This window comes from Narcine bancroftii, chromosome 6 (assembly GCF_036971445.1).
Source record: "Narcine bancroftii isolate sNarBan1 chromosome 6, sNarBan1.hap1, whole genome shotgun sequence".
Classification (NCBI taxonomy): domain Eukaryota; kingdom Metazoa; phylum Chordata; class Chondrichthyes; order Torpediniformes; family Narcinidae; genus Narcine; species Narcine bancroftii.
The window spans coordinates 226029329-226043765 of record NC_091474.1 but is presented as its reverse complement, the minus strand read 5'-3'; the positions used below and the strand labels follow the sequence as shown (position 1 = coordinate 226043765).

Sequence of the window (14437 nt, the reverse complement as noted above, 5' to 3'; positions counted from 1 at the left end):
GACACCCTTTTGCCATTAAGTGGAATTAGCATAAAATTTACAGAAGCCAATCATGCAATACTTTTAAGTTGGCTTGCATAGAATGATATTGATTGCTTTCACTTTCAGTGTCACTTCAAGATATTACGATGAGGAAAGCCTTTCGAAGCTCCACAGTTCAAGACCAGCAACTATTTGACCGTAAATCATTGCCCATACCATTGCTGGAAACATACAGTACATGCGAGAAACCTCCACCTCTTAACATCCTTTCAGCATACAGGTCAGGAAAACTTCATTCTTTTAAAACTCAAATTCTTTTGTATTAATATCATAATAGTGAATTAATCTTGTAACAAAATGTTTTGGAACTGAGCAGAATTTTAAACTCCAATGAAAGATGGTAAATAAGAACATAATAAAAGCAGGTCATTTAGCTGCCTGTACTCTTTCATCATGGCTGATCTTTTCCCTCTGGACCACTTTCTTGCACTAATTCATATCCCTTAATTTCCATTGCCACACAGTTCAGGTAAGCCGGCTACTCCTTGAGCCAGCAAACTTAATTTGCAAGAATTGGAAGGTGTGAAAATAGTTTTTTTTTAACCTTTTTTTTTTTAAATGACATATGATTACGTATAATGGCTGAGAATAGCTCCTTAAATTATTTGTCCTTATGGTTTTGCGCCCTCCCTGGCCACAGGAGGGTACTGGAGGATTGGAAGATGGCAAATGTGGTTCCTTTGTTCGACAGAGATGATGAAGAGGATCCTTGGAGTTATAGACTAGTGAGTCTTGCATCAGTGGTGGGAAGACTATGGAGAAGATTCTTAAGGACAAGATTAACAAGCATTTGGAGAAGCATCATCTTATTTGTGATAGTCGCCATAGCTTTGTGAGGGGCATGTCATGCTTCATGGGCCTAATTTTCTCCAATAAAATTGATGATTGTGGTGGTGTATATGGATTTTAGTAAGGTTTGTCAAGGTAGGCTCATCCTGAAAGTCAGGAGCTATGGGATCCATGGAAACTTAGCTGTGTAGATTCAAAATTGGCCTGCTCACTAGGCAGAGGGTGATAGTAGATGGAGCATATAATGCTTGGTCTGTTATCCTCAGGGATCTTTTCTGGGACCCATGCACTTTATGACTTGTATAAACAACACAGATGAGAAAGTGGAGGGGTGGGTCAATGTTTTCAGATGACACGAAGATCAGAGGTGTTGTGAATAGTGTAGATTGTCATAGGTCACAACGGGATATAGACAGGATCGTGTGGAGAAGTGGCAGATGGAGTTCAATCTGGAAAAGTGTGAAGTAATTCACCTTGAAATGTCAAACTAGAAGGTGGAGTACATGGTTAATGGCAGGATCCTTAAGAGTATGAAGGCACAGAGTGATCTTTGGCTCTAAGTCCATAGAATCCACAAAGTTGATAAGAAGGCATATGAAGGTGTGTTGGCCTTTGTTAGTCAGGGGATTGAGATCAAGAGTCATGAGCTAATGTTGCAGCTCTAAAACCCTGGTTAGACAACACGTAGAATATTGTGTTAAGTTCTGGTCACCTCATAATAGGAAGGATGTGGAAGCTTTAGAGAGGGTACAGAGGAGATTTACTAGGATTCTGCCTGAATTGGAGAGTATGTCTTAGGAAGAAAGGTTGAGCAAGCTGGAGCTTTTCTCTTCGGAGCGACAGAGGATGAGAGGTGATAATGAAAGTGCTTAGGATTATGAGAGACATAGATAGGCTGGACAGCCAGCACCTTTTTTTCCAAGGATGACAGTGCCCAATACCAGAAGACATCTATTTAAGGTGAGTGGAGGAAAGTCTGTAATACATTTTTTAAAAAGAGTGGTGGGTGCCTGGAATGCATCCCTGGGTATGGGGGTAGAGGTTGGTACAATGGAGACATTTAGAGGAATCTTAGATAGGTACGCGTCTGAAAGAAAAATGGAAGGTTATGGATGTGAAGCAAGGAGGGTGAGATTAGTATGGAGTAGATTTATATAGTATAGGTTAGAACAATATTGTGGGTTGAAGGGCCTAAACTGTGTTATGTTTTGAGTGACAAATGATAGACTAAAGCAAGGCTGTTGTTGTTATTTATAAGATTTTCAGTAAAGCATTTGATGAGGTCTCCCATGGTAAGCTGGTATGGAAGATTAATGCTCATGGGATAGGAAGCCAACTAGATTAAAAAATTTGGCTTGGAGACATGAATGAGAAATTGCTTGGAGAGGGCAGCTTTTCAGACTGAGGACCGTGACCAGTGGAGTGCTACGGGGTTTGGTATTAGAGCCCATGCATTTTTATAATATGCATAATTGTTTGTGATAAGGTTAGTTTGCTAATGAGGCAAAAATGTGCTACAGTGAACACTGAAGAAGGTTACTTTGGTTTTGAATGGAGAAGTGTGAGGTGCTGCATTTGAGTAAATTGAGGACTGTTAATGGCAGTCCTCTAAATAGTGTTGTGGAGCTGGTCCTGTTGTAGAGGTAGATAGCGCTTTAAAGGTGGTAACACAGGTAGCATAATGAATAGAGTGCCTGGGATGCTTGTCTTCATTGACCAGGGCAGGAGTTCCCAACCTGGGGTACATGTACCCCCAGTGGTACATTTGCACTTTTCAGGGGGTACATTGGGTCTGAGAGAATAACCACTACTGTACAATACATGGTGTTGTAATCTGTTCTAAAGACCCCAGAAAGAGGTTCAATGTTGGAAACTTGCAGTCAGACAAAGTGAGAGGAAACTTCCAGGCAAACCTCCAAGCAAAGCTCGAGGATGCAATCCGCCTCACGGACTCGTCCCCTGAAACCCTCTGGGATCAGCTTAAGACTGCCATACTGCAATCCACTGAAGAGGTACTGGGCTTCTCCTCCAGGAAAAACAAGGACTGGTTCGATGAAAACAACCAGGAAATCCAGGAGCTGCTGGCAAAGAAGCGAGCTGCCCACCAGGCTCACCTTGCAAAGCCGTCCTGGCCAGAGAAGAAATGAGCCTTCCATCACGCATGCAGCCATCTTCAGCGCAAACTCCGGGAGATCCAAAATGTGTGGTGGACTAGCCTCGCCAAACGAACCTAGTTCAGCACGGAAATTGGCAACATTGGTTTTTACGAGGCTCTAAAGGCTCTGTACGGCCCCCTCACCCCAAGTCCAAAGTCCGCTGCGCAGCTCAGATGGCAAAGTCCTCCTCAGCGACAAGATCTCCATTCTCAACCGATGGTCAGAACACTTCCAATCTCTTTTCAGTGCCAACCGCTCAGTCCAAGAATCCGCCCTGCTCCAGCTCCCTCAACAGCCCTTAAGGCTAGAGCTGGATGAGGTCCTCACCCAGGAAGAGACATATAAGGCAATTGAACAACTGAAAAGTGGTAAAGCAGCAGATATGGATGGAATCCCCCCAAGAGGTCTGGAAGGCTGGCGGCAAAACTCTGCATGCCAAACTACATGAGTTTTTCAAGTTCTGCTGGGACCAAGGAAAGCAGCCTCAGGACCTTCGTGATGCCATCATCATCACCCTGTACAAACAGAAAGGCAAGAAATCAGACTGCTCAAACTACAGGGGAATCACGCTGCTCTCCATTGCAAGCAAAATCTTCGCTAGGATTCTCCTAAATAGGAGAATACCTAGTGTCGCCGAAAATGTTCTCCCAGAATCACAGTGCGGCTTTCGCGCAAACAGAGGAACTACTGACATGGTCTTTGCCCTCAGACAGCTCCAAGAAAAGTGCAAAGGACTCTACATCACCTTTGTTGACCTCACCAAAGCCTTCGACACTGTGAGCAGGAAAGGGATTTGGCAAATACTAGAGCGCCTCGGCTGCCCCCCAAAGTTCCTCAACATGGATATCCAACTGCACGAAAACCAACAAGGTCAGGTCAGATACAGCAATGAGCTCTCTGAACCCTTCTCCATTAACAATGGCGTGAAGCAAGGCTGAGTTCTCGCACCAACCCTCTTTTCAATCTTCTTCAGCATGATGCTGAAACAAGCCATGAAAGACCTCAACAATGAAGATGCTGTTTACATCTGGTACCGCACGGATGGCAGTCTCTTCAATCTGAGGCGCCTGCAAGCTCACACCAAGACACAAGAGCAACTTGTCCATGAACTACTCTTTGCAGACAATGCCACTTTAGTTGCCCATTCAGAGCCAGCTCTTCAGCGCTTGACGTCCTGTTTTGCGGAAACTGCCAAAATGTTTGGCCTGGAAGTCAGCCTGAAGAAAACTGAGGTCCTCCATCAGCCAGCTCCCCACCATGACTACCAGCCCCCCCCACATCTCCATCGGGCACTCAAAACTCAAAACGGTCAACCAGTTTACCTATCTCGGCTGCACCATTTCATTGGATGCAAGGATCGACAATGTGATAGACAACAGACTCGCAAAGGCAATTAGCGCCTTTGGAAGACTACACAAAAGAGTCTGGAAAAACAACCAACTGAAAAACCTCACAAAAATTAGCGTATACAGAGCCGTTGTCATACCCACACTCCTGTTCGGCTCCGAATCATGGGTCCTTTACCGGCATCACCTACGGCTCCTAGAACGCTTCCACCAGTGTTGTCTCCGCTCCATTTTCAACATTCATTGGAACGACTTCATCTCCAACATCGAAGTACTCGAGATGGCAGAGGCCGACAGCATCGAATCCACGCTGCTGAAGATCAAACTGCGCTGGGTAGGTCACGTCTCCAGAATGGAGGACCATCGCCTTCCCAAGATCGTGTTATATGGCGAGCTCTCCACTGACCACCGAGACGGAGGTGCACCAAAGAAGAGGTACAAAGACTGCCTAAAGAAAGCTCTTGGTGCCTGCCACATTGACCACCGCCAGTGGGCTGATATCGCCTCCAACCGTGCATCTTGGCGCCTCACAGTTCGGCGGGCAGCAACCTCCTTTGAAGAAGACCGCAGAGCCCACCTCACTGTCAAAAGACAAAGGAGGAAAAACCCAACACCCAACCCCAACAAACCAATTTTACCTTGCAACCGCTGCAACCGTGTCTGCCTGTCCCGCATCGGACGTCAGCCACCAACGAGCCTGCAGCTGACGTGGACATTACTCCTCCATAAATCTTCGTCCTCAAAGCCAAGCCAAAGAATCTGCAGTCAGATTGCACAATATTTTTAGGGGTACACGGGAACCTATAAAAATGCCCAAGGGGTACAGAGGAACAAAAAGGTTGGGAACCCCTGGATAAGGGCATTGAATACGAGTGTTTGATTAAGATCTACAAGGCAGTGGTGAGACCATATTTGGAATATTCTGTACAAATTTGATCACCTAGCAAGAGGAAGGATATAATAAAGTTGAAGTTGTGCCAGGATTAGGGATGTTGAGTTACCATAGGAGATTGGAAAAACTAGGACTGTTTTCGTGGAGCATAGGAGGTTAAGAGAGAATCTTACTGAGGCTTATCTATGGAGGATAGATAAGGTGAAAGCTGCCAGTTTGTTTCCTAGAGTTAGAGAATCAAAAATGAGAGAGTATAAACCATAAAGATGAGGGGGTGGCATTTAGGGGGGACGTGAAGGGGCAGTTCTCTACCCTGAGGGTGGTGGCCATATGGAACAAGCTAACAGACAAAGTGGTAGAGGCAAGTACATTGCATTCCTTTAAGAAATACTTGGATAACGACAGCAATAAGAGGAGCTTGGAGAAATATGGGATTAATGTGAGCAAGTGAGACTAAAGCAATAGGGGATGTTGTTTGACAGGGACAAGGTGGGACTGTAGGCATGTTTCCATGCAGTAAGATGGTCTTTGATAGCTTAGTATATCCTTCAAGCGCAGATAAACCTTGAAGACAAAATTTGTAGCAAGTGTGGCTAAGAAGATGATATTTATTCATTTTATTTGAAAGCAGTCAACTTGGTTAAGTCTTGTCAATCTGGAGTTCAAACGTCTACTCTCAGCAGATTATGGCATTATGATCTTTGATTTCCTATTCCGAATTCTTTTTGAAGTTTGCTGAAGATTCCATTTGAAATGTATCAAATAATTTTAATGTACATCAAAGGTGCTATGTTCTAACTACTTCCCACAAATTTCTACAAAAATCTATAAAATCTGATCATATTCTCTCAACATTATCAGGTTGCTTGCTTCTCAGGATTTTTTTTAAATTTCGCTGTTTGTTAACAAAAATTATTTCAATGTATATATATTCAAACAGTTTGAATTAATTAATTAATTTGTGCGATAAGGAGTTTCTGTAATATTAAATGTTTGCAAGTAATGGGTAACACATTAAAAACACACTTGTGAATCAAGTGAGTGTGATCTACTGTGTAGACTTGTTGCGTATCATAAATCTCAAGGTCCTTCCACCAAAGTTATGACTGATCCTTTAGAAATTGAAATATACAGGGATACCTAGAAGTTCCATGCGAATCTACAGACACTCAGTGTCACTGTAGATACTCTCTTTTGCTTCTCTTTCTCCTGTTATTAGGGGCGGCAGGCAATGCTCATGGCGAATCTTTGCATTTCGGCCCAGAAAAGTTGAACCAGGTCATCTATATTACATTTTTAATGTATTATTATGTGGCTATAAAAGCATCTTCATCCTTCTTGTAATGAGGTGACCAGAACTTCATGTGTGATCTAACCAGAGCTTTATTGAGCTTCAACATTACCTCACGGCACATTTATCTTTTAATATCTTTGATTTGTTTTAATCATATCTCACCAGGTTACATTTCCAGATTCCCCTCAACTATAATACTTTACAGATACTTGACCATATTTTTTGTGATTAAGTGGAGTAATGAAGTTGCCTTTCGGGCCTGCAAAGATGCACTGAGGAAAAGGGGTAGTACAGAGACAAACCAATTAGCACTGTCACTTTAGAACTTTGGGAGCCTAGATTCTGGATGGTTGCTCTCAGGGTGGAAATGCATATTCTCCATTGGTGCATGCTTTCCACTAAGGAGAATAAAGTTGCAGGGAAATAGAGGGGAATGGGACTGAAGGGATTGTTCTGGTGGTAGCTGACTGGTTGAATGGTTGTGCCATAATAACTAAAAAGTTTTAAAAAAAGCTTTTCCAAACCAGATAGCATCATCATTAACCTAGATTGAATAACGAATGTTGGCAAATCTATATCTTGTCCAAAATAACAGACCTGAGTCATATCATACAAGTCAATTTTCTCATACAGTTGTTTGGAAAAACATGGGATCAGGAGCAAGGAGCTGAATTTTTCCAATCTGGGTAACTTGATTATTGATGCAAAAATTTCTCTTTTAAAATTATATTAAAATGTTGCAGCCTTGAAGTTCATTAGGAATTGTGTTAAATTTGATTTAGCTTAAAAGCCAGACAAGGTCATTTTAATATTCCTTTCATTTGTTATTCAGCTCAAAGATGAACTGGCCTGAGAGAATGTCAGTCCTCTTCCTGAATTTGTAACATAATGGCTGGGGCACTACACTGCTGCCAAATTCCACCATGTGGATGGAGAAATTGAGTTATGAATTGTAACAAAAACCTAACCAAATTACTAAACCCTGCAGGGATAGGAATTTATCGTCCCCACCTAATTAATCTCCAGTCCCAAATGACTTGATAAACATGGGTCATTAATACTGGCAATGCCAATATTAACCATTTACCACAGCCAATGTTTTGTTTAGACCACTGGATTTTATTTGTGAACCTCTACCAACTTGGGGATTTTTAGTCTTTGACAAAATCAATTGGGCTCTTCCAGAAATTGCTCAACTCTTGCTGGCCCTCCATTCTATGTTAGATATTCTGCACTACAACACCACCTCCATCAGCCTGTTGTTCATTGGCTACAGATTGGCATTCAACACCATCATACTAGCAAAACCCTGGACACGAAAGGGGATCTCTGTCTCTGTTCAGGCCTCTGAAACTGGATCCTCAATTTCCCCATCAGCAGACCGCAATCAGGGCCGGTCAGAATCATCATCTTGATACAAGTGACCCTAAGGCCGCGTACTTGGTCCTCTATTCTATTGCCTGTGTGCCCAGGACTGTGGAGGCAAGTTCGACTCCAAACTGGTCTATAAGTTTGCTGATGACACCAGTGTTATTGGATGAATAACTGGAAATGATGAGTCAGAAGGTAGGATGGAAATTGAGAATATGGTTAAATGATGCCAGAATAACAATCTAAATCTCAATGTCACCAAGACCAAGAAAGTTGGGGTTGATTTAGGAAAGGGAGGCTGAGGGACCAAACACCTGTCCGCATTGATGGAATGGCAGTGGAGAGGATTAGTGCCTTTGAGTTCCTAGGAGTCCATATATCAGATCTCTACTGGAGCTGGGACATCGAGGCAACTGTGAAAAAGACACACCCACACTAATACTTTCTAAGAAGTCTGAGGAGACTGGCATGTTGGTGAATATCAAACTTCTACAGGTACACTGTGGAAAGTGCATTGACTGGTTGCATCACAGCCTAGTTTGACAAATAAGTGCTCAGGAACACAAAAGATAATGAACATAACCATCACAAGCTCTGACCTTCCATCCACTGAGGCCATCCATGTGCAGTGCTGTCTCAAAATCTTTCCAGTCTATCAGTCTCTTCAGCTTCCTCTTGCTACACTAATCATGGATTGCTCCATCACCACAAATGGGCTGTCTGCACTATTTATTGTAACACTTTTCCTCACACTATGATATTTCTTGCACTGTTATGACCCCAGAGGACCCCAAAACCCAGCAGTAATAGATATTCACCAAAACAAATGGTGACTTAAACAAAAGTTGCTTTTAATTATCTTGAAACATGAAAATAGAATCACACTTTAACCTACTACTATTGACTTAACTACCTAACTCAATACCCTTCTAATTCTAAACACACATGTATGTAATGTGTGTGTAAGTTCAGAAAAGTTATTTGGTTCACAGTCCAATCTCACTTCTCATTCCTCCAAGTTCACTGGTTGCAGGCAATTCTTATATTGTGCACAGAATGTAACATTTATAAAGTTCATCAGGCTTTGGTGCTTGAAAGGTAAATGGTTACTGCTCAGGAAGGTTCTTGTCAGTTTAGAGAGAGAGAGATTTGTTGTTCCAGGATCTCCACAACTGATTCCTTTTTAATCAGCCACTCCAGTGTCTTGCTGATGAAACTTATCACCTTCAGGTTTCTCCTGATGATAACCTCTTTCTTTTCGGTCACCACAGAGTTTCTTTTTGTTTCCCATATTCCAAGTGAAACGTTAGACAGCCAGTTCTTTCGTCTTGCATAACCCACAAGGGCTTTGATCAGGCTGAAGTAAGAACTCACAACCCATATTCCAAATGGGGTTTTCCACAAGCTTTCCAGCTTGTCCTGTCCCAGTCCCAGCTGCTGTTGCTGGCTGTAACACTGTAGAACTGAACTGATATCTCTCTCTCTCTCTCTCTCTCTCTCTCTCTCTCTCTCTCTCTCTCTTTCTCTCTCACTCTCACTCTGAGAGAAAGCCTGTTTGACTCTCTCTCTGCTTGCAAAACCCTCTTAGGACAGGAAGTTCTCATCCAGTCAGAAGCTCTTCCAACAAGCTCTTTCATCTGTTGCCTTTTTTGTAAACAATCCACTAATGAAGTCTCATGGGCACTCTCCAAAGCTCTTGCAAAGGCTGTGGGGCCGATGTGTCTAGCATTAGTAGAGCTCCAGTATTTCAAATAAGATCTGTTTTAAAGTGTTTGTATGTGACATACTCTAACAAACATTTCCCAATTTATCTCCCAAAAACATATCTTATACTCTGTCGCAGCACTATGAATAGTATCTACCTTTTGTATTTATTAGCTTTTTAATATAATTTAGAGGATGGTGATTATGTTACCTATGTTGCAAAGCATGTCTGACTATGGCGGGTCTGATGTACAACCCGAGAACTTAAGTTTTAATAAATAGTAACACACGAAGAAGATCTGTTTCAATGCAAATACAGTGGAACCAAGATTTAACGCGACCCGATTTAATGCAAATTCGGATATAACATGATGAGTCAATGGACTCTGGCTTTGGGCTACTGCCAGGAGCAAGTATGGGTGCTTGGGGCTAGCAGGGACCTGGGGCTGCCACGAGGAGTCGGGACGGTAAGTTTGCTAAAAATTAATTTATGTTTTAATTTCAACTGTAACTACAATGACCCTGATTTTTTTTTGGACCAATACCATCGCGTTATAGCAGGGTTTCACTGTATGTGAGATCAGTAGATGTATTGAAATGTTTGTAATTTTTGTTACTGAATTATAAATGGAATTTATTTCAGCCACTGGGTGGCAGCAATAGATTGTCTATGAGTTGTTTATTGACGAGTTGAGCAGGTACCTTGAATATTTTATTTTATTCTGGCCCGTAACATGTCAAAAAGCTGAGTGAACTGCTCAGAATTTTGTTTCATATTAACACTATTATTCAATTTTCTTTTCAATAAAATCACTATCCATGGACAGCAAAACAGTTATTTTTTGGGTTAAAGGATTTCCCAATACTAGTACCTGTATTGGGAAGAAGAGAAAATAAGCCAGTTTTAAGTTGCAGACAACAGAAGGAAATGGACAGGACATGGGGAATGTCACTGAGAAAGCCCAGGGATGCCAGGATATCATTCTGTTGAGGGGTTAATGGGGGAAATTGGAATTAAATCTGAAGAGAATAGAAACAAGGGAATACAAAAGATGGCAAAATACAGGGCTGTAGGATAGACTAAATGGGTCAGGCTGTGGTAATGAAAAGAAAAAGACTGAGCCAATGTCATGGACATTGCAGCAGTAATGGGGATTTCTAATGTGGACAGACAAAGAGATGCTTGAAGTTGACAAGATTGATGTGAATCTAGAAAGCTGCGGTGTATAAAGTCAGATGCTGTTTCTCAACCTTTGGCTTCGTTATAACCATGCAGGAAGCCACAGGTAGATAGGTCAGCGTAGGAATGGAATTAAAATGACAAGCAACTAGGAATTCTGAGTCGCAGCAATACTGTTATCTATTCTGCATGTGTTTTTTTTTTCTTTCGTGTCAGCTTAGGTTTATCAGTGAGGTGATTTTTTTAAGCCAAGACAAAATGTCAAATAGATCAGTGTTTGCTCACAAAGAATCTCAGCCATGCTGAACTGTTCCCAGTTTAGTGTTCCAATTGTTTAGGTGATAATATGCAAAATATGACAGGGTAGGAAACATTGAGGTTAATGAATGCTATTTCTCCTAATTCATATTGATTTACAAAATAAATGAATTAGTATTTAAAATAAAGGAACATAGGCAGACATTCAATTCCTTAATCCTCTTCTACTACTCAGATGCTGCTTGATCTACACATTTGTATTTATCTGCTTTCATTCCCAAATCTTGATACCTGACCCGAAAAAAAATCTGCTGGTGAAAATGAAAATTTCAGTTGTTATTAGCATAGAGCCCTTTTATGAGAGTATTCCAAATTTTCTCTGAAATACTCCTGCTTAATTTGCATTCTAAATAGCAAATCCCCTTCTCTACATCTAAACTACTGTTTTTGAAGTTTAAACATGTTCATCACCCTCTGAAGTCACACTAACAAAAAGCCGTCTTATTATATCTGCCTTCATAATTTTAAAATCTTAATTTCCCCTAGCATTCAGGTGAATCTGTCCTGTGATCATTCCAAGGGAATAAAGATATTTAATACTCAGAACTGCTGGGCGACACGGATAATGAATCAGTTAGCAGAATGCTATTACAGCACCAGAGACCTACATTCATATCTGACTCTATAAGGAGTTTGAACGTTCTCCCTGTGTCTGCGTGCATTTCCTCCGGTTGCTCTGGTTTCCTTCCACCCTTCAAAATGTACAGGGATTGTAGGTTAATTGGTATATTTGGGGGGCATGGGCTTACGGGCTGAAAGGGCCTGCCTTGCTGTATGCGTGCATTTTTTTTTAAACTGAAAGCGGTATTGTATCTGGTGTCTGACTAATTTTCTGCAAAATGTTGTATTCTGATCCCTTTAAGGAAAGCATTCTTTGAGCTATAAAATTAAAAATGCCTATTTTGAAAGGCATGTGTATGTTACTTGTAATTATTCAGTTTGAATATTGCATTTCTGCAGAGATGATGGTAAAGATGGCTTAAAATTCTACACAAATCCATCGTATTTCTTCGATTTGTGGAAAGAGAAAATGCTTCAGGACACTGAAGATAAAAGGAAAGAAAGGAAGCAAAAGGTTATTTTTGATTAAATATATAAATTTGAAATAGTGCATGTTTAAATGTATTGAAAGAATAAATGCAGACATTGTACAATCATTTCTCATTTTTATATGAAATGCAATGTCTAAATCTTTGCAGGAATTGATTAATGGGCTTGGGAAAGTTGGACTTCCCATTGTGTTTTATCTAGTTAACAGTCTCACTGTATGTATCCCATCCACTTTTTAGTAGGTTTTCAAAGCCTTGATTTAGTATTTTTACCGCAGTGTTTAGATTTCCTTGACAGAATTGATTAATTAATTGAATCGCTTACTTTAAGTCTACAAATATGGAATTATTGCGACATAAATACCTTGCTTATCATCACATTTTACCTGTAGCAGAAACCAATGGATCGTCCTCGAGAACCTGACAAAATGCCTAGAGCACCTCAAGACAGGCGCAAAGTATGGGAAAAACAGGCACCAGGTTTGGAACTTGCTGCCGATGGAGATTTTCCACAGAAAAACAGAGATAATATCAATGGACCACCAGTGTACCCTGAACCAAGGTTTGCATCAATTCTATATGAAATCTCAGGAACATTTTTGTGCAAGTTGGATTGTAGAATGGAATGGATCTGTCTGATATTAAACTTGTCTTCAGTCAAAATAATATGTGGAGAATTGAAAGCTATCTTTAATATTTTAATCATTTTAATAATGTCACTTAGAATTAAAGTTACATTTTAAATAGTGCACTGCTGTTTTACTTTGAATGCTTGATCTATATGTAATTTCCAGCTGGCGAGAGTTAATTATTTCCTGCTCCCTCCAGTAAATGAAATGCAGAATTTGTATACTCAAAAAGGTCTGGTAGTCAAAAAATAAACTGACTTGTATACAATCTCCCATTAATGTTGTCTATTGTCTGTTTAAGCCTCAAAAATGGTCCAATTGGTAGCATGGACTATGTAACGAGAATATAATGCTCATAATAATTCTCTCTTTTTTAAAGGAAGGAAATATGCATTGAACATAACGAGGACCATCTTGATCACCTTGTACAGTCCACAGTTCCTTTTAGGCATGTTATTGAACATCCCAGTGGTATAAGTGACAAACTCTTTGTTTCAAGACCACATGAACCACCTCCACCACCACCAGTACAGACTGCTATTGACATGAAGCCAGTACTTCCCGCGTTTAGGTAACTATAATTCACTGCAATTCTTACCTTTGAGTTTTTGCATTAGTTTTGCGTTATTTAATCACAAAGTGATTACAGCAACTTCTTTAATAATTCCTCATATGTAATCTCATGCACATTTATACACTCTTTGCCACCCTGCCCCATCTTCATTTCTGCATTTTGATTTTGAGAGTCAGGATTAAACATAACAAGTTTTATTTTAATATTGTTGGTATATCGTGTACTTGCACCAATACATTGAATTATAGAGCTAAATAACTTAAGTTTTTAATCATCTCACCTAAAATAATTTTCTCTAAATTGGAAACAGCAGTCATCTCAATGATTCAAAGGACAAGAACCTTACATTTTGACCATTAAGTCCATTAATTTCATTGATTTTTTCTCCATCTGGGTTGTCTCCTACCCAACTACTAAATTTGGTGTCCCAAAGTATTCACCATTTACCTCAATTGGTTTAAAGAAAAAGATTGCATGCTCCTATCAACTCAAGCCATACATCATACAATTCCCATGTCTTTTTGAAGACAAAAACAGATAACAATATCTGATAATGTGTCAGTTAATTAAAAATGTTGGTCAATCAAGAGTTGGTCCAGAATTCACTCAGCCCTACCAGTTATTGAAATGTACTATGTTTTGACTTCTGGATAATGAAGGGTGTATTTGCAGATGATCTCACCTTGTTTGTTTCTCAGCTCTGAATGGAGTACATCAATATGATGTCCTGCATACTTGATTTAAAATGAAATACAATTGAAAATATTCCTAGCATTACTGTGCCTCAGGATATTATGCTTATTTTTTAGCCTGTTTATGCACATGATTTTGACATTAAAAAGGACTCGATGTTAAAGAAAATTTGATTTTCAAATTTACTACAAAGTAACCGATCCCTTTAAATGAGCAAGCAAGCTTCTCGGTTCTTTTTTTCCCACTGGAACCTTTTGAAAACTTTTATGAAGAATTATTGGAGTACAGCATTCAGGCTATGAAGTCTATGCTGGCTGGATAGTGGATAGTCCCTCCACCTTATTCATCCATGTGGTTCTAGCACAAGGAATTTGTTTATTGATCAATGTTGTTCCAAAAC

General features: G+C 40.4%; 1 protein-coding gene across 5 annotated transcripts in view; it reads left to right on the top strand.

The window, feature by feature from the left end:
• The window catches only part of wasf1 (WASP family member 1), a 125858-nt gene that overhangs the window by 101207 nt on the left and 10214 nt on the right, over nt 1-14437 (top strand). For 4 of the 5 annotated variants that reach the window (XM_069887588.1, XM_069887587.1, XM_069887589.1 and 1 more), the window contains 4 exons: nt 109-262; nt 12053-12167; nt 12534-12703; nt 13150-13341. In XM_069887588.1, the coding sequence (XP_069743689.1) occupies nt 109-262; nt 12053-12167; nt 12534-12703; nt 13150-13341 (631 nt within the window). The remainder of the gene's footprint in view (nt 1-108; nt 263-12052; nt 12168-12533; nt 12704-13149; nt 13342-14437) is intronic. The other variant, XM_069887590.1, reaches the window with a different exon arrangement.